The sequence below is a fragment of the Rutilus rutilus genome (genome assembly GCF_951802725.1).
Source record: "Rutilus rutilus genome assembly, chromosome: 21".
Taxonomy (NCBI): Eukaryota; Metazoa; Chordata; class Actinopteri; order Cypriniformes; family Leuciscidae; genus Rutilus; species Rutilus rutilus.
In genome coordinates, this window is record NC_140226.1 from 28114786 (window position 1) to 28135112 (window position 20327).

Genomic DNA, 20327 nt, shown 5'->3' on the forward strand with positions numbered 1-20327 from the left:
GCTATGTTAAATATGACTTTTTCAAAGCATGAACTGATATATTTATTTAATATGGTGCTAAATGTTTAATATAAGAGTTTTACCCTCTCATAACTCAGGTTTCCCAGTATGGCTGTCACAGGCCTAATCACCTTATAAATACCCTTACACTAGGGCAGCAAAACCATTATACGCACTAAAACATATCTCTCACATTATCATAACAATAATAAAAAATTCGAAAGAGATGTGTACAGCTTAAATAATGCAGTATAAATCAAACATGGTAGCCAATGAATGTTTAAAAACATGGAAAATATTTGTAATACAAATATGAATGTAGAAGTAATGGTAGAGGGAAATTTTACCTGTAACAAATAATAATAATTATAATAATCATAAAACATCATACATACACGAACTTAATACCTATATCCAGATCAAACTAATTAAACATTCATTATGCTTTTAACTTATATTTGTCTCACAAGTTTCTGAAAGGTTGTATCAAAACAATAAGTTATCTTTAGTACATTGTCTAATCTTCTGATTAGAATTAAAGTGCCCTGTTTCCAAAGTCTTAGTTTCTTTCAGTATTAGCCTATATATTAACCTTGAAGTATGTATATGTACTGTTTCTGCCAGGCACTGCAAGCTAAAACAAGTAATGTTTTAAAATAAAATGCAGAATTTTTTTTTTTTTAACAGTAGATACATTTCATCTCACTGTTTGGTTTTGGATAGGAATACGTTTACAGAGTCATGTGTTATGAGGGTCAGCGTGGTGCTTTATTACGGTGGTGTTTTTTGTTGGCCACTACATCCCGGACCTCCAGATATTTCAGTTGTATTGCTTTAAACACACTGCAGTCTACTTTAGAATGAAGTAGTCCCTTTCAACTAATATGCCTCCATTCTCTTTTCTCCTTTTATATCTGTATGTTCAATGCAAAATCACATATAATAAGTTGAAAACAAGGTATGACTCATTTTGGGAGTATGAGAATCAATAAACTCTGTTTGCAGTAACCTTTGACCTCTGTTGTATTTTTAAAGCCTTGTAGTTTACAGAAGTCAAAAATAAATGCATATAATGTCTGATTACTGAAACAATATACACACACAATTATTGTTTCATTAATAATCAGACATTAGTAGGCTACTTAGTGTCTTAAATCCTCCAAGGTGCAGTATGTAAGAATGACAACTAGTGGTCAAAATAGGTACTGCAGTCCAATTCAAAATATCGGAGATCGTTTTTTCTCCCGGCTCCTGCTCCTAAACTGGGGTGCGTTTCCCGAAAGCATCGTTAGCCAACTATGGTCGCAAGTTCCGTCGTTATCAGCATAGTTCAACGATTTGGTGTTTCCCGAAACCATCGTTCCAACGAACGTTCGCAAACAGCATCGCAAACTTGTGTGGTTGGAACGACAGCTTTCGAGCTGTGGTTAGAAGCATAGTTTCTAGTTTACATGAGATGTAGACTGAATAAATCCTTATCTTTAGCAAAATAAGCAAGCTGACATTCAGTACAACCCGTGTTATTTATTTAGAATACATTCAAATGTAATTTAAGTATTTTAGTTTGTCAAGAGATTTAAAGCACAGTTTTTGAAGACTGCGCATGTGCGAACGTGCTCTACTATGTAAGAACGAGCCAAATATTGAGTCTGGTAATAAAGCAAAATAACTGAGAAAAATTTGAAATGGTCTTCAGATGCCTTGTCTGTAGCTTATATGACAAAATCTAGCGTTAATTCGATCTCAAACAGATTAATTAAAATAAGTTATTAGTCCACCACGTGCGAGACGTCATAAACCAACGTGGTTGAACGATACTTTGCGACATACGGTTTCGGGTAACAGTTGTTACTAGATAGTTGATTTCTCCATCGATGCATCGTACTATGGTAGTTAAGCAGCGAGCTATATAGTTGTATGGGAAACACACCCCTGGACGGCGCTCACACGGGTTGCCAGTTTGAGCACACGCAACAGGAACGAGTGCAATGGACAGTGAAAATTGACAAATTGGCAACGTACAGTATCACAGACCAAAACAATAACAAACATTCCAGCCTGGAAACGCACATTTCAAAGTGAAATAACTGGCTGTAGAAGTGTTTTTCAAAGAAACGAGTATGAGAACTTAGCATGTTTCCTCAAACATATTATGGTATTTTTATGCTTTAGTAGAGTGAAAAAGTTACATACAGCACCTTTAATTGTTTTTATTGACGTACATTTCTATTGGTTGAGTATAAAACCAGTATGATCAGGTGAGGTGGAATTATTATAACCAAGGGAACAATCATTGTTAAATAATACCACTTTTCATGTAGTAGAACTGCTGAGTAAGAAGTGTGAGAAATAGAAATAATTGTTGTAAGAAAATATTTATACTATACTATTACCACTTAGCAATACGATGAATAAATTAGTTTCTATTAATGTTTTGTGTAAAGGACTTTCTTTGAATGTTTAAAAAGCATGAAAAGTATTATGTCAATGAAGACGGAATTCATTCACAGAAATCAGGTTGCAACAAGGACTAAAACCACCGATCTAACGTTATATAGATCAGTGACTAAAACACACTGAGCCCAGATGCAGAACTGCACTATAGGCCTGACTCACCTCAAGGCCCAATATTTGAATGACACATTCCTTTTAGTGACACAAACTTTTAATAACTAAATTTGATTACGACTGTAAGTTCCTCTGCGCTGTGTTCAAGCATTGACATTTTCACAAAAAGCCTACATTTTAATGTAGGCTATATGTAATATCTTTTTAATGCCAAAACTTCTCGGTGGTCTTTTTTTGTGTGTCAAATTTTGGTCAGGCGACAACTGAAACTCAAGGTTCGGTTTTGTGCACAAATCATACGTAATTAACGTAAATTACTTATTTTGTATTCAAAATGTGCATACAATAATTCTGAAACCAAAGATAAAGTTTATTTTCCGTCTTTAAAAAAGAAATAAAATAAAATAAAATTCAAAACCCGTGTAACTTGACTCACTGCTACTGATTCATGTCCTTTAAGTCCAGTGTCTAATAATGACAGGCCAACCTGGGTAATTTTATAGTTAAATGTTTACCTATAAAGCACGGAAATGTGGTAAACAAAGGAAAGTTTTCGAAATGTACAAAAATATACGTGTTACCTGCTGAGGGTGCCAACGAGCTGTACAGTTGAGCTTTGGTTGTCACGACAACAGTTTGGCCTGTCGGTTACGTCATTTTGAATGAAACCCTGTACCTACGAGTCCGCTATTGGTCGATTTACTACCACCCGCCTGTGGAAACGCACAGCTGATTGGCTTATGAGCATGTCACTCTTCTGTGCTCTTCGTGTGCGGGACTGCGGGTACAGGTTGAATACGCGGCGACAAAGTAACTCTAGCAATAGCTGAGAGTAAATGGCGAGAAGTTGAGCTTTAGTGGTGCAAGTCCGCGTAGACTGTAGCGCTTCACTCATGTGGTTGTAACCTTTCACTTTTGGGACTGCAGATCATTTAAAAGCTTTTTTAAACCAAGGAATGTCTTTTTTATTTCCCTAATGGAGTTGATTCGCGTCCCCTGCATTGTTCTGCGACGGACAGTAATGTGGAGTACATAAAGCCTTAGAGGAATCCGACGCACTTAGTTTTTTATTTATTTCTTTAGACGCACTTTAAGGCGCAAACAATTTGAACTCTTGCGTGGGTATTTTGTATGCTGTTTCCTCCCCCCAAAATGGATATTACAGTGTCTGAACTGATGTCTAACTTCATGGATTCGCCGCTTGTGGTTTGGGTAAGTCACAAAGACACGATGGCACCTGCTGTGTTTGTGTTTGCGTTTGCGTTGTGTAGTTTGTTGAGCAGCGGTCAGTGACAGTGCAAAACTAATCAATACTAATGTGGGCTGGATGTTTTATGTTTTTATCATCTCTACTGGAAAGAGACTAACATGCTTTCCATATAGGCTAGCAGATGTCTATGAGCATATTAAAATTGTGCCTTAACTTTATTGCAACATTTAGTGTTGTTTTTTTTATTTCTTTTTATCTGTATTTATTTAAAAAATGGTGATAAAAGTTGTATTTATTAATTTTATGTTTTTATTTATATATATTTTACTTTATTTGCAAACTTATGAACTACGTTTTACTACTAATAGTTATTTTTAATATAGCCTGTATAAGTATAGGCTATATTGCGTTAAAATATTTTTCTATAAATGTAATGTAACAAATATTATTCTTTTTTTTCCCTTCTAAATAAGTCCCATGAAATGTTAAACATAAGTTAGATGTGTTTAACTTGCACACACAACAGCATAACATAAGTTTTTTTTTTTTATGTGCACATACATGAGTTTAATGACAGTTGACAGGGTTTGGCGAAACCTGCAGAACTTCCTATGACCCCCTTACCTTGACCCCTGTGTCCTGTTTGGCTGTGCTTTCTCTGGCCAGTGTGTTTCCAACTCGTATGTCTTCTTAAAGGGTAGTTCACTCAACAATTTTGACATTAATTACTCACCTTCATGTCGTTTCAAACCCATAAGGCTTTCATTCATCTTCAGAACACAAATGAATATATTTTTAATGAAATCTGTGAGTTTTCTGTCCCTCCATTGACAGCCTACGCAACTACCACTTTCAAGCCCCAGAAAGGTAAAGACATCATAAAAGTAATCCATGTGACCCAAGTGGTTTAACCTCAATTTTATGAAACGACACGAGGGCTTTGTTTGCACAAAAAGTATAATTTACCTCGTTATTTACAAAATATTAATCTCCTACGCACATTCACAAGAGCACTACGGCAAATGCTTCAACGCTCGTCGGAGATTAATATTTTGTAAATAAAGTTAAACCACTGGAGTCACATGGATTGCTAATGATGCCTTTAATATATTTCTGGGGCTTGAACATGGTCCTGTAGTTGCGTAGACTGTCAATGGAGGGACAGAAAGCTCTCGGATTTCATCAAAAAGGTCTTCATTTGTGTTCCAAAGATGAATGAATCTCTTATGAGTTTGGAACGACATGAAGGTAAGTCATTAATGACAGAATTTTCATTTTTGGGTGAACTAACCCTCATTAGACAATCATCAGCGATCCCATGCTGATGATTGTCTGTTCCCTGATAATTTACAACACTAAAAGAAAACCAAACACACATATATAGTAATGGGAACACAGTTGTATTTAGGCTTTGGAGTTAACTGTTTGAAAGTATTGACAAGCAATATTTATGCTTTACACAGACAAAGTTTCTCTTTACAAATGTCTAAAATAACTCTGCAGTGCTGTTCTGATTCTGAAACAGAAAGCTTGGTTGATTTATTGTGCAGCTGTGCATGTATCCTGTTGTGATATGACTACTTACTACTTTTTTTTTTCTTCTTCTTCTTCTTTTTTTTTTTTCTTTTTTTTTTTACAGGTCAAGACTTTTGGACCCCTTGGGTCCAGTTCAGAAGACAAGCTGTCTATGTTCATGGACTTAGTGGATGGTGTTTTCCTCCATAAGATAATGACACACATGTGAGTGACAGAGTCTGAACGGTGTATGTGTGCGACTGTACGTACATGCTGTAATCTAGCAGCTGTTGTGTACCTATCTTTTTTCATTAGAAACCACATCCTATACTTTCCTGCCTGCCATCCAACTGTGCAGACACTCAATCCGAATCTTCACGCTCCATCAGTTTTGTTCCTCTTGTATAATTAGTGTGTTAATAAAGGGGCTGATTTGGGGTTGTACTTTGCCCAGAGTTTTAAGGGCATGTGCAACATCAGTTAGCAAGCATGCAGTATATATTTTAGCCGCGTTTGACTGAACGTTAGGTCACGGAAGTTTTGGTTAGCTCAAGCTGTAACCTCAGCTAAACAGGTGACTAGGCAGCACTCTTGCGTGTGTTGCTGATGAACAAGGAAATCCCTTCTTTGAGAGTATTTGCATCATGCAAATCAGCTCATTACACTTCTGACGTCTGAAGTTGTTCATCTAGATTGAGCTTTATAAAACCACTGTTATTGAGTTCTCAAATCCGCTGCATCAGCTTTGTCCTTTAACCTACTTTTACTCAGGCAGACTTGCCGCCCTCTCTGCCTTAATCAGGGGCTTAAACACTAGACCTTCTCAGACAAAGGAAATATTTTCTCCATAAATGGGGGGGCAAGTGGGAGGGGGATCATTCATGTCTAATAGGAAGACGACACATCTACTGTATGAGCCGTCCTTGGACACTCTTGTCACCGTCCCCGATAAATTATTGTAGCCTGGTGTCATGTTCTCTGCGTATCATGTTACTTGGAAGACTAACTGCATCAGTTTCATTCCTATAGTTGTTTTAAAGTCAACACAAAACCGCTTTTGCAACCCATTTTGCTTCCCTTATGTGGAATTAAATAGTCACCATTTTATACAAGCTCTCCCTATAGAAACAATAATTAGATAAGAAGAATGGAAATAATATAAAGAAGTATCTGATCAGCATCAAGTTAACCTGAAACCAGTCTAATTATACGTAGTCAATTATTAGTTTGTGCTCCAAAAATGAACTGAGGCTACATTCAGACTGCAGGTAAATGTGGCCCAAATCCGCTCACATGAGACTCCGATATATTTTTGTCATGACAGTATGAACAGCACAAACCACACTGAATCTGATCTTTTCAATTCCGATTTGTTCCACTTCCATATGTGGTACTAAATCCGATACAGGTCCGATTTTTTGCAACGCGACCTCAGTCTGAACAGTCATACAAGAATTTTAGAAACTTCAGAAAGACAACAGTCTTTTACGTCACTAGAGCAACCTCACGTTATCAAGACAGTTGTGAAAGGTAGTCAGTGGAAGGACAGTGATGTGTCAGAATTCATAAGTATTATAGTTACAGCTCTACATACAAGCAAACATGAGGGCTCTTATTGTAATTGTTTAAAAGCTCTCTTTTTCGCATCATCCATTTTGTTTTTTATATTGCCTGCGCTTAATTTCGCTGGCTTCAGTGGCAGATCACACTATAAATAAACGTGTAATCACTTCCTTTAATGTCCTCTGTTTTTACTTTCGTATGACAGCGTGCTGCGTGATGTCTTTTTATTGTTCTTTTGCACATGCGGGTCGGTTAAGGACCATGATCTGTTCGCACTGGAATCGGAATTGAACACTAAGGCTTGCAGTGTGAACAAAGCCTAATATATATGTGAGTTCTTGTATATTGTTAGTATGAAGATTCACTTACTCAGGTGTCCAGTGTGTTTCACTGAACCATTACAAATGAGTGGAGATGTGGAATGCCGAGGGGAATGTACACACTGCTTCTTTCTCGTCACCCACATCCATTTATAATGTGCCCACACTTGTATGCCTGCAGCAAACCGACACCTTTGCTAGTGTTTTCATGCACCAGGTATGCGGTAAACACCATCGCTGTTAGCAAATGAGCTCATGTGCTAATGCATCCCATCTGGCAGATGTCCTCTGCGCGCACCCTATCAGTCTTCCCTCGACTTTTACCAAACAATCATTGTTTTTTTCAACCGTGCTGTCAGGTGCTATATCTATGGTCGTAAAACCGGCACAAAAAGTGAAACTCAATGCAGAGTTCTTGGCTTCAGGCAATAGAAAACAGTTGAGCCAGACAGCAGAGGAAAAAACTGACCCTGATCTTTTAAGGTTCTTTCACTAGCAAGTGGGAATTTGTGGGCCAAGCTGGCAGAATTTGCATGCCATTCTCACAAAACAAATGTAAATGAGCATCACACAAACAGAGTCTATGTAGGACCTCAGAACTGTCCGGGCCAAGACGAGGACACTCCTCTGAGCATCACTCGACTCACTGACATCAGCCTCTGCATCCACTGATCCAGTCCAGTGATATGAAAGCCTAATTACTTATGTCAGAATAATTTGGAATTTGGATGTAAAAGATTACATCAACAAAGATTTATTTGGCAAGGAATTGCATTTAGATTTTTTTCCTCCCATTACAAACAAATATTTAGGCTAAATCCTTTAAAGGGGTCATATTTTTTTATTATTATTTTATCACTTATAATGTTCATAAGTAGTAACGTTTTCTGCACATACACAAAAAAAAACGTACTTTGCTTTTCAGCCTAACTGATAAAGTTCACACATTATTTAAAACAAGTGAACAGTCAGTAATAAAATAAGAACAAATACACAAATTACAAGCAGAGATGAATACTAAATAACAAAGTTACAAGTCTATAGGATTCAGGTACAGAAATGAATAATTAAGCCTAAATGTAAAATAACACTTTGTTCACTGTAGAAATTAAAGGTTGTATCAGCGATTTCAGGCCCAAACATAATCTTTCCTAACGATCCGCTAGCTGCCCGCCCCATACGCATGCCGTCAAAAAAAACGCGTCTTCTGTAGGCAGCCTAGGCTCTGAGATCTGCACACAAAAACAGATCACTGACAGGGGCGGGTGTTGTGAGGTTTTGCGCTTGTGCACGGCTGCCTATGACGGCTGCACGCGAAAACCTCACAACACCCACCCCTGTCGGTGATTGGTTGGAACGCTATTTATTTTGGTTTTGAGTGGTTGGTGAAACCAATTGTTTTTGTGTGCAGATCTCAGAGCCTAGGCTGCCTACAGAGACGCGTTTTTTTGACGGCATGCTTATGGGGCGGGCAGCTAGCGGATCGTTAGGAAAGATTAGATGAATGTGATCATTTATGTTTGGGCCTGAAATCGCTGATACAACCTTTAAACATAGTTTCATATTTGTTAAAGCTGTATATTTGTTTGTTGTTTTATTAATGTTAATGACACAGACAACAATAGAAATATTAGGTGTGTGCTGTCACTTAAAGACCATTTGCACGGACCAAAAAAACTGACAAACATCCGTTTCTTTCTCAAATCCGTTTCATTTATGACATAAATGAGAGAATACTTGCCGAGACGGGCATTTAGATGGGTATTTTGACATAATTTTGTGTTTGTGTGTCCGTTCAAGGGCAAGGAAACGCGAAAGAGGAATCAATTCGCTGTTCGAGCACTGTCTGAAACGCCTCTCTTGAAGGCGGGTACTCTGTTGAAGTTTAAAACTTTTGGATCTGCTCAGAGCCACTCTGGATCTGCCATAACCAATCGCTAACGTTTGGTTGTGACGTAACCCTATAACTCAAACTAGTGCACGACCTCAACGTCATCGTTCTCAGCCACTCCCTCTGTTCGCTGATTGGACCGGTAAAAATTTGGCCGGAGAAAACCCACGAAAATACCGCAAACCCAGACGGAGTACTGAAGGAAAACTAGCCAGGCTAGTTAAATTTAGCAGTTAATCCGCGAATCACATGCGTGCTGAACTGTGGGTCCTGATCCGAACTGCGATCCATTCCACCCCTATTACAAAAAACATCCATATAAACCATCATTTAAAAACAATGTATTACAAAATCATACAGTTGGCTGCTTCATCTTTCAACAAAAGTTTCTTTGCAAACTCTCCATTGCACTGTGCCTCGTTTACAAAATGCTCACACCATTACACCATTAAAATTAACCATCCACTTGTTTCCGATGCTGGGATCCTTCTGAAGTCTGAACAGAGATGTAAACCTGTTTAAACTGCACGCAATAAAAAGCGAATGTTATTTCACTTTTCATTTGACCTGTTGTCGGCAGACTCGAGCATATGGAGCATGTCAGAAACTGAGCGCGCATCTGTATACTTTATCCAGTGTAGAAAGCGTCAGTGATTATAATGGATTAAATTTACTTTTGACACAATGTGATGCTAGTATGCGGTGTAGGCAAGTGGCAGTGGGCGGGGCCTATAATGACTATTCGTCGATGTCTTGCTCTGAAGGCAGGCATATGCAAATGTATTTGCCATTTTTGAAGCTTGATTTAATAAATGCTTTGTTTATAATGAGGACATTTTAAGCTATGAAACTTACCTCTTATATGCCAGAAGATTAAGGCAAATTTGATTTCTCATGTCATAACCCCTTTAAACCAACTAAATGTTTCTAAATTATTCTGGCATAACACACTTTCATATTGGTTAGGCTTTCATATCACTGGACTGGATCATTGGATACAAAGATATGGAAGCCAGTGAGTTGATTTTTTTAATTTTTTTTTATTTTTTATTTTGACTGATAAAAATAAGACAATGCATTTCTAAACTTTAGAAACATTCCCACAGTAAAGGATGGATTAGAAGTGAATAAAAGGTCAGGAAATAGACCGAAAAGGACCGAAAGAGAGATGAAGGATTTGGGAACAGAAATCAGAGATTCCAAGTGAATTCAAGTGGAATAATTCATGGGTTTTTATTTTATTCTTTATCAATTTGCCAACTGCAACATAACGCTTAGTAATATTATAATATTTCTTCCCACACAAATTTTTGTACAATTAATCAGATTATAAAAACAAGCCTACACTTGTATTGCTTTAAATAGTAATTTATAAAAATACAACTCAGACTGTCAAAGGTTTATTTGTAGCCACCTCTTGGTGGGTTGTCTAGAATGACTAGTCGACTGGTCTTGAGGAAGTCGTGTATAATTAGGTCCACCAAACCATTAAAAAAATAAGGATGGATGGATGTATAGGTAGATATAACTAGTCGTTCTCACTAGTTAATTAGGTTGGATGGCTAGTTGAACATTCTGCCCAGCCCTATTAAAGTTGTGCTTATGTGAAGATTTTCAAATGTCCTCTTGTTGCTTTTGGTCCACAGAGACCCAAGCCCCATGAACCAGCGAGTGAACAAACAAGTCAACAATGATGTCAACTTGAGAATACAGAACCTCAACACTGTCATCCGACATATCAAAAGCTACTACCAGGTAAGATCTATTCCTTCATGTCGTGTTGCAACTGGAAAGTACTTTCTGGTGTTCACCAGAAAGCAAGAGCTTAAGCTTTTTTTAAAGACGGCATTGTGTATGTGTGTGGTTGTATTAGATGGCAGACAGCGGCTGGTCTCTGCAGACACAGGGTGGTGATTCTGGTGTCATGAGGATTAAACCTGTCTGCAGATGTGACTGTGATTTGTGGGTAGCTGGGCGCCTTATATTTGATCCCATAGAAGAGTTTCTGTTAAGTCAACCCTGAAACCTCAGATCTTAGTTATTGTGGGTTGTCTGAATGACTAGCCACTTATGAATGGAGTAAAAAGTAATATAATTAAAAAAAAAAATTATATTTAGCAAATCTCTTAATCCACTTTTCATACTGTACATTATAATATTGTCTAAATTCATTTGAATTTATTTAGACAAAGACTACAGAATTTTAATATTGGCCTTTTTTTTTTTTTTTTGACCATTACATGAAAATATTTATTGGTATTGGCCAGACTTGAATATCATATTTTAAAATCCTAATATATACCATGCTGCTATGTTTTACGAACACGCTTTTAGAATGTTTTTTTATATGGATGTTGTTCCTTGGGGTAATATCAGAGTGAGAGTGCTTTTCAAGACCTCATGGAGTTGAAGGTGGTCTATAAGAAACTAAACGTTTTTATGAGAGACTGTAGTCATAATGATAGTAATTATTGTGAAGAAAACAGGGATACATGAAAGGACAGCCTTTCTCAACACTATATTAGACAAAATGTATCATTGACTCAGTTTCTGGTCTCACAGAAAACAGTTCTCACTCACAATTACTGCTGGAAGGGGTATTTTATGTTGTTGGTTTTGGGAGTTGAAATCTTTTGATTTGGTTTGGTCTGTTCTGGGCAGCGTCCCACCATCTTAGTAAGCGGTTGCCACATCTGACCCCCTTTTCCCTTGGCAGAGCATCTCAGACGCATTCCTGCTCAGATCTCACTGCTTTCCATCCCAACTTAGTGAAAGAAGACTTATTGTGTGTCAGTCGGTGGGAAATGTCTGCCCCCCCCCCCCCCCCCCCCCCACACTTGTTTAGAATAAAAATATATAGATAAATAAGAAATATATAGATATTCGGTATTGGAGGGGAAAGTTTAACATTGTGTCCCAATCAAGCATGATGCGAAACAGCAGCTTTGCATGGGAAAATGACTAAATCAAAATATATTTGATGTTTAATTTACTGTTTTAAGGATTTGGACATTAGGTTGGGCTGGCTAAATCGAAAACCAAGTAATTGACAAAATGGTCTGGCTTTTCTTTTATCTCTTATCAATTTATCGTGTTGAATTTGGTTAGGACATTGTTATACGCGATCAATGAAAAACCTATATTTATTCTCCACTTTTCGAAATATTGGTGGGGGGCATCTATGATGGTCCCTGCACTTTTGCCCTATCGTATACTTTTGCCTTCCAACAGTTCCCTTCTTTGTTCTGTTTAAAAGAACACTCTGCAGTAAGCAGCTGAGATATTAAAATAACCTCTTATTATGTATTATGCAAGATTTTTGGCAGAGCTTCAGAATGTAGTAATCACACTCCTCCAGTGATGGAAGGCCCCCTTAACCACATATTTGGCTTGGGTGGAGCTCATCTTAGTGTTTTTTTTTATAAGTCACCCTATGGGCTCAGTAATAAGTAACTGAGAGGTTTGTGTTCATACAGAAGTGCTCTCACCTTGGCGTAAGTACCGTTTTAACCAAGCACTGTAAAAGAGGTGCTATCTGTCAGATATTTTGGGTCAACCATGGTAAAACTCAGGTTATTCATTAAAATTCTTTACACTGAGGGGTAAATACACACTATTGGTTGTGTGTGTTGTTTGAAACTGGTCAACTGTCTCAATTTCCTCATGTGGCTTGTCTAAAACACACACAAAAGTGCTCATTCTCAACCCAAGACAAACTGCCCTATATGATCCCGGAAATGGACTTCAGAAAAGCAACATTTGAAAAGCATCTGATCTGGATCAACGCTCTGCTGAACAGAACCAGATGTGTTGTTTTATCCCGTGTTAATCGCTTCCCCGGAGACCCAACTATGGGGGTTTTGATGAGGGGGAAGGGTCACTGTAATGTGAGAACTGAAAGCCTCAAGACCCTCTGAAATGATGTCCTTAAGACGTTCGGCTAAATGCCAAAAGATATGATTTGTAACACATTAGCTCTCTCATTGCAAATTAGGCTTCTTATTTTCTTCTAGTGAATCAGGAGGTGGGTCATTCACCAATTTTTTTTTTTTTTTTATCTTCTCTCTTATGTCTTACTTAGCTGTGATACACTATGGTGGTCCCTCACAAACACCCAGGGATCTAATTCGTACATAACACACTTCACACTTCTGTGCTGTTGCTGCATCTTGATAAGAAATGAAGTTGACACTGGATCGGGTGACTCAATTTTATGGCTAGCTGCAGTTTACAATCAATTAATCTTTAATTTATAAATGTATCACCTGGATATATGATATGGTTACTATAGCATTTTATATAATGTTCAAATTACAATAAATGTACAAATGTACAATTTAACTGTGCAGTGCAATGAATTTAGCAACAGTTGAGGTTTTTTTTTGCTAACACTACTATGACCATAAGTAATATGCAATATGCAATGCATGTTTTTATCAACAAATTTGCATTCAAATGCATCAGTGCATTGCTTACGCATCTGCTATGCAAATGTGTTGCCTTATTTGATACATCAGTGGATTGAAGTGCCATATTTGTTTTGGCTGACGATCAAAAACGACATTTATTAACACTTGCAATGCATACAAACTGTATACTTTTTCTGGCACCAAATGGAGTTGGAAAAATAATGGAATGTTTTCCATTGTTTGCCCAAACGCAATATCTCGGTCCAAACATATGTAATTGGTTTAGCCACAGGTTTTGTGCTTAGTCTGTGGCTTTTTCATAAATTGTTTTAAATGTGACCTGTGACTGCATTGTTAAAATAATTTTGAAGAGCCATCAGAGAGATAGATACCATAACCAACCACACTTGAATACCAATAGTCAATGCCAAATATCTATACTGTTACATAACAATCAATATTAGTGACAATATACCATTCACAAATGGAACTAATCAATTTGTTGTCATTCTATTCATTTGGATTGATTTGCAGAAATAACTGGAGCGTTCTATTTGAGATCCCACAAGACGGAAATCTGAGAACTGTCGTTATTTCTATTTGCAAAGGTCTTTCTCTCTCAGCCATAAACTACATTGTATCTGAGTGTCAACAGGAGTCTCAGCCACTGTGTACAGAAATGACCCAGAAGGCCAGTGAGATAAGCAGATGGCTGTAGACTGGTCTTTTATGCTCATGTGAATAAGTCGAACAATGTCATTCATTTCTAAAAAGATGTATAAACTGGAACATGGTTGTTGACATGAAGGGTAAAATAGCGCGCATTGTTTGAGCATGTTCATGCAGCACCAACACAGGAAGTGAGTGTGATAAAGGAAGATGATTTTAGTGATTAATTAGTGGTGTTTGCTACGGCAAGTCTCACTATTGCTTTTGCTCAGTCTATTTCAAAACCACAAAGCCTAAGTATTAAACATTGGTGCATTTTTTTGTTCCACCTTGTTTGCGCTACAGAAATAAATGATGGCTAGAATACTGAGGCTTACTAAGGAGAGGCGTGCTTACTTTTTAGTCGTCAAACGTCAAAAAAAATTGGCCTGGCAAAAAATAAGAATAGGCAACCAAATCCCTTGGACTTCAATTGATGTCGAAACCGTGAACCAAATGTATTAGAAGGTGGAGAGTGGATGTGGAAAATTGTTTTATCCAAAATTGTTTTATTAAAATGTTTTGTTAAGATAAAAAAATCTTCTAGACTATTTATGTAGCCACATGAAGTAATTAATCTGTTACATTACCGTTTGGTTCTCAAGTCAGTGGAAACACAGGTTCACTTCCACGAACCCTAACCAGGAACTGGTTCTGGCAACTACTACCCATCTGGGCATTGTGATGCCATGTTTTGCACAAGTTGGTGTCACTCACATTTACTTGAGAAACTGTATTTTGAACTGGGTTTGTCATGTTTGTGGGAATGATTAAAGATAGTGTTAATTGGTTCTCTTTGGACAAACATATGGATTTGTGATCACTATTTCTGCCGTATGTACTACTGCAGCCTGGGTAGATCAAAAACAACATCCTCTTAAGTTTAGATCCCACAGATCATTGATAGGCATTGCATGGTTTCTAAGGACTTGTGACCTGAACTCTATAAATATTTGCACATAAAGCAAATGTCTGTCTCACGGCAGGTTATGAAAGATTACACGCCTTCAATATCTAATGCCAAAAGGATGCATTCTCCCAGCTTAGCCTAGATTTAGGTTTAATCCTAAACCCTCACATTGGGTGATTTAATCTACACCGACCAGATTTGCCCTAGTTTCATCAAGGAATTGGGAATGTATAGTAATCCATTCGGACTGTGGGTTGGAGTCTCACCACAAGCCCATTTCACTGTCCCAGTGTCATCTCTCTATGTCTGTCCACACTTTCTGCTCTCCCCTCATTAGCTCTAAAATGACTCTGTGCTTGCTCACCAGAAAGCATCCCACCGCAGGGATCAGTGCTACAGACAGTGGGAACAATGGACCTCTGGGGGAGGGGAGGGGTTGTATGTTGGTTCCTCCCTGCCTATTGTCTGAAGAGCAAGTCGTTGTGAACATGAGGTCCTGTAAGCTGACTCCTTTCAGAGCTTGAACATGAGATATGTGGCCTGGCCGGGCCCCTGATCTGCCCAGGGTCCATGCATAATGAACTACAGTGGACCGCAACACACTCAACATTATGTTAGGACATCCAGCCAAAGTTGTTTTGTTTTAGATTGCACTCAAAATGGTTCATTTGAAAATGTGTCGCACAGCTCTGGCTGAAAGTTTGTCTATGACAATGAAGTGCCAACTGTTTTTGTTTATGGGTTGGGGTTAGGGTTGACCTCCTGCTAGCCCAACAGTCTGAGCATTCCCCTTTAGTCTGTGATTGAGTTCCTTAGTTCCACATGCACTATTGTAAAAGTAAAAACCCCTCTTCACTGTCGCCATGTACAATTCGGTTTGAGTTCAATAGCTGTCTTAAAGGATGTGGTTAAGACTCATTCGTAGAATTTGTGAATAACCCCCACACAAGCCCTGTAAACGAGGACAGTCATGTGTTGAATTGCCGTTCCTTGGCGGGTTTTTACAGGTTCTGCTTCACTGTAGCTCTAAACGAAGGGAGGTGTCTCTTTGGGCTAGCTTGCTAGCTCTTTGTTCTACTGTTTGCTCGCGTACAGTGGAGATGACATGGCTGTTCCCAGAGGTGTACAGTTTCCCTTTTGCCATGTACCTGAACAGCTTTAGAGGAGCTCTAGGGGCTCTACTTGAACACTCATCTTGGTCTGACATTTCATTTCTGCATGATCTGCTTCATTTCAGGATGTAGATGTTACACTTCTTTTGGCTGTGTCTTGTAATGCCTGATTATTTTAATACTCAATGTCACTTAGACATGAACATACACGTGCTTCTTTTCACTGCTTTTAAAAGGCCTGTGTGTTTGTCCCTGAACACAGGAAACCTCCCTCCAGAGACCGACTGCCATGGGAAACCCAAAAACAAAGCCTCATGGACTGCGTTAAAGCTAACCTTTTCCCCTCCCCATCTCTTGCATTTTCTCTACCTCTCTCTTTCTCATCTTTGCCAGCACTTAAGTTAACTATTATAAGATACAAATAATTTCTCTACACACAAGTGACAGTTAATTGTCTATGGATTTCAAAGCGGATAGACCGTTTGCTACTGCAGACTTAGTTCACTCGCTGTGCAAAAGAATGGAGACCAGGCTCAGGAAAAGCTGTAATGTAAAATGCTAACGAGGTAACCCTGTTATCATAGGCAAATAGTAATGATTATGCTGCCTTCAAGTCTTCCTGAGAGGTTTCTACTTATGACTAAGAGAGATTCTTTCTCACTTTTTCACTTGCTAGTGCAACAAAATTAAGTCCAAAGGATGCACAACACTGTGCCCTGACCAGGTGCGATGCAACAAACAATGTGTCTGTCTACACTGAATGCAAAAATAGGGTGACAATCACAATTCACTGCCAATCAGAACTGTGTTAAGACTCTGTTTGTACACTCGTTTATACTCACAACGCTTTGCCCAGCATAAAACGTGTACCTTGGATTTCATTACCTCCATGATGCTTCGCTACACGGCATGCCTTTTATGGTTTTCCAAGTGCAACCTCGAGTGTTGTGTGGCATTCGCAGCAGGACAAACTCCTGATTAACATGGTAGAAAGAGTTTAGGACATGATGGGAAATGTAGTTATGTGACAAACTTGTTGCCTCATGAATAGGCTAAATGAGTGGCTATTCATTCAACAGTACAAAGTTAATCATTCTAACAAGACAAACCAAAGTTTTGTACCCTATGTTTTTTTAAACTGTTGCCATTACACATTATGTTTCATCATCCTATTGTTGTTTAATAACATAGTGCTCATTTTATATTATGCTTGTTTGCGTAAATCAGGTCATGGCTGAGCCTGTATTGTTTTAAGGGAGATTTGTTTTTCTGTGTGTCTATTGTCAGTTAATGTCGCCCCTTGTTTTTGCTCCAGATAACTCCAGACTGAAGGTTTCTCTATTTATTACGGGGTAGCTGCTGCCATATGGAGTAACTCTAGCCTTCCTCCTGTCTTTGATGGACATCTGTTGCTTCTGAATGTGACACATGAAGCAAACATGTCCTCTGTGGGCCACTGGTCAAAGATCAAGCTGTCTTTAAAAGGTAATGATTGAAGACGAGAAGTCTTATTCTCCTCCACTGCGGTGTATTTTTGGTCCCGAGGTGCCGGGACCTGAACATCTACACAGATTTGGTCCAGCTGCTGTGGTGGTCACTCTACCTCTGTGGAATGGGACAGAAGTGGGGGGAGGTTCCACTAGGCTGATTTTATTTAATAAAGAGTTGGGGTAAAGAGGGAGGTGGTATGGCTCTTTAGGTCAATTGAAGTTGCCAGGGAGTCTGGAATGCCTCTCTTTCTGTCCCTTCTGTCCCTGCTGTTGACCTCGGAGTCAATGAGAAGTGAAAGCTGGTGTGTCCACGCACATACTGAGCCTGTAGGAATTAGGTTTCCCTTTCTAAGCCATTTGTTTTTGTTTTGTTCAGGGATTTGGGGTTGGACCATTTAATTCTGAGTTTTCTTGATTTTAAAAAGTTACCTCAACAACTACTGAAACCTAAATACTTCATGTATGCATTTTGCTTTGATGTTCTTGTGGTCTTATGGTGCTTTGTGGAGATATCACAAAGGCACTGGTAACAGGAAGTGGTGACGTCACATGTGACTGTCACATAGCAGCAGTGCTCACCTGGGCCCTTTGTGTACACTACAGTTTTTTCACTTGTTAGCGGCTGATATTTATGCTCCTCTTTTTGGACACCATGTGACGTCTTGGTCTTTATGTGGTTTCCATCTTTTATGTCTCCCCACATTCTGCCAATATATCCTTGAATAGGGTCTCAAATTACACATCCTAAAACAGAATAAATGTGACTGACATAAAAGGTTCAGTTCTGAACGTGAAGGACCACAGAATTCTTCAGAGAGATACACAACTTATTGGTAATGAAGTAAAAATTAAACACTGCAATAGAGAATAAATTTGGCATGAAATGAAAATACACGCTATCTATTTTGTAGATGCATGTTATATATCATATTGTGAATGATTCATCCATGTATGTTTCATTTATTTGTATTTTTTTACCTTGCAACATATAATGATAAAGTCATAGCTCGTTCCTCCAGTGAAAATGAGAGACTTCTCTCTGGTGACGTATGCCAGAATATGACACAATTGGCAACTGGATATATCACAGATATGAATATGACACAGTTGGCAACTGGTTATATATCAGCATATTTTAAAATGAAGGATTTAAATCTGATCTTCTGTTTGCATTCACTCACTTCGCACGGACTGACCGTCACTTGCAGACAGTAATGCACACTTCACAAGATATCACAGCTGGATTCGATTAAATCTGCAAGGTTTGTGAAATTAAATGTTTATTAGATGTTCAGAGATTTTTTTAAATGACGTAGATGCGCATTTGCTGAATGTTGACGGCAAATGAGAAAGTATTTTAGCCTGATTGTTTGCCTTTTCTGTTACAAATAATATAAAAGCAAACGCTTTACTTGACTTACTTCGCATACCATTTACTTTCTTTGTTTACCAGTTCTGTCTAACAAAGTATTAGATATGACTGACAGAGATCGTAAATTAATGACGGAGAATGTGAGTGAGCGCTGTGTGATCTGAGGAGCTGCCGTTGCCGTTTTCTTCTGGCGCTGGTGTTCTCAGCGCCGCCCGTCAAAATAAAAGTCTGGAGCGCCGTCAAAATAAAAGCCCCGCTTCCAACACATCGGCCAATCAGAAAAATGTATCAGCCGATATTTCAAAAATGCCAAATATCGGCCGATATATCGGCCTTGGCGATATATCGGTCGACCACTACTCTCCACAATTGACTGCATTCGCTTTTAAGTGCAACGCCCACATCTCAAAATCCAAATAAACAACCGATGAATGAAACCAAGTCCTTTTCTTTTGCGATAATCCTATCTTGTATCCCTATCTCTTGCATGAGTACACTTAAACAGCAAAAGTATGACTATATGCAGTATTTTGGAGTTTTTGAAAACACCCCATTCTTACAATATAAAGAACTGTTTAGGTTCTAATGTTGATGGGGATATTTTGTGGATATTTAATTTTATCAATCAATGAATTCCACTAGAAACAAACCTTGTTGTATTATTTTAATTTAATACTGTGAAGCTGCTTTGATACAATCTGTATTGTGAAAAGCGCTATACAAATATACTTGACTTGACTTGACTTAATGTTGCCTGCAGTGTTTGGACAGGAGCTCTGTGGATTGGGCTTATTTTAAATCTATCTACCATGTGGGTGTGTGTTCATGTACAGAGCTGTAGTCAGCTTGTGGTTTACTCCACAGGAGAGTGAATATAGAACACTGGGTCACTGAGTACAGACAGCAATGGGGCCACAAATTTGGTAAAATTGACCTTCACTTTCAATAACACAAACAGGCACCATAGACACTTTATATGAGCAATCTAAATCAAGCCAAAGTCTAAATCATTACCGCAGCTCAGGGATGTGGCATGATCTGGTCTGGTGAATTGGATATTGATCATTTGTGGGTTTCTCCATTGTATATTCAGTGAAGAACCCTCAGGCAAACCTGCAGTATGGGTCACTGTAACAGAGAAGAGGACCACCATGACCATTGATCAGCCCCTTTTTGCCACCAGCATACGTGTCAATCATGACAATGGGCACATTTGCTTCACTCTTCTCCAGTCTAAAATTAGAAAATGAAACCTACAC

General features: G+C 38.4%; 1 protein-coding gene across 3 annotated transcripts in view; it reads left to right on the forward strand.

Annotated features, from left to right (window-relative positions):
- Nucleotides 1–3327: 3327 nt before the first annotated feature.
- ccdc88c (coiled-coil domain containing 88C) overlaps nt 3328–20327 on the forward strand; it is a 59602-nt gene continuing 42602 nt past the window's right edge. For all 3 annotated transcript variants that reach the window (XM_084393417.1, XM_084393418.1, XM_084393419.1), the window contains exons 1-3: nt 3328–3780; nt 5418–5518; nt 10714–10822. In XM_084393417.1, the coding sequence (XP_084249543.1) occupies nt 3700–3780; nt 5418–5518; nt 10714–10822 (291 nt within the window). In that variant the 5' untranslated portion in view covers nt 3328–3699. The remainder of the gene's footprint in view (nt 3781–5417; nt 5519–10713; nt 10823–20327) is intronic.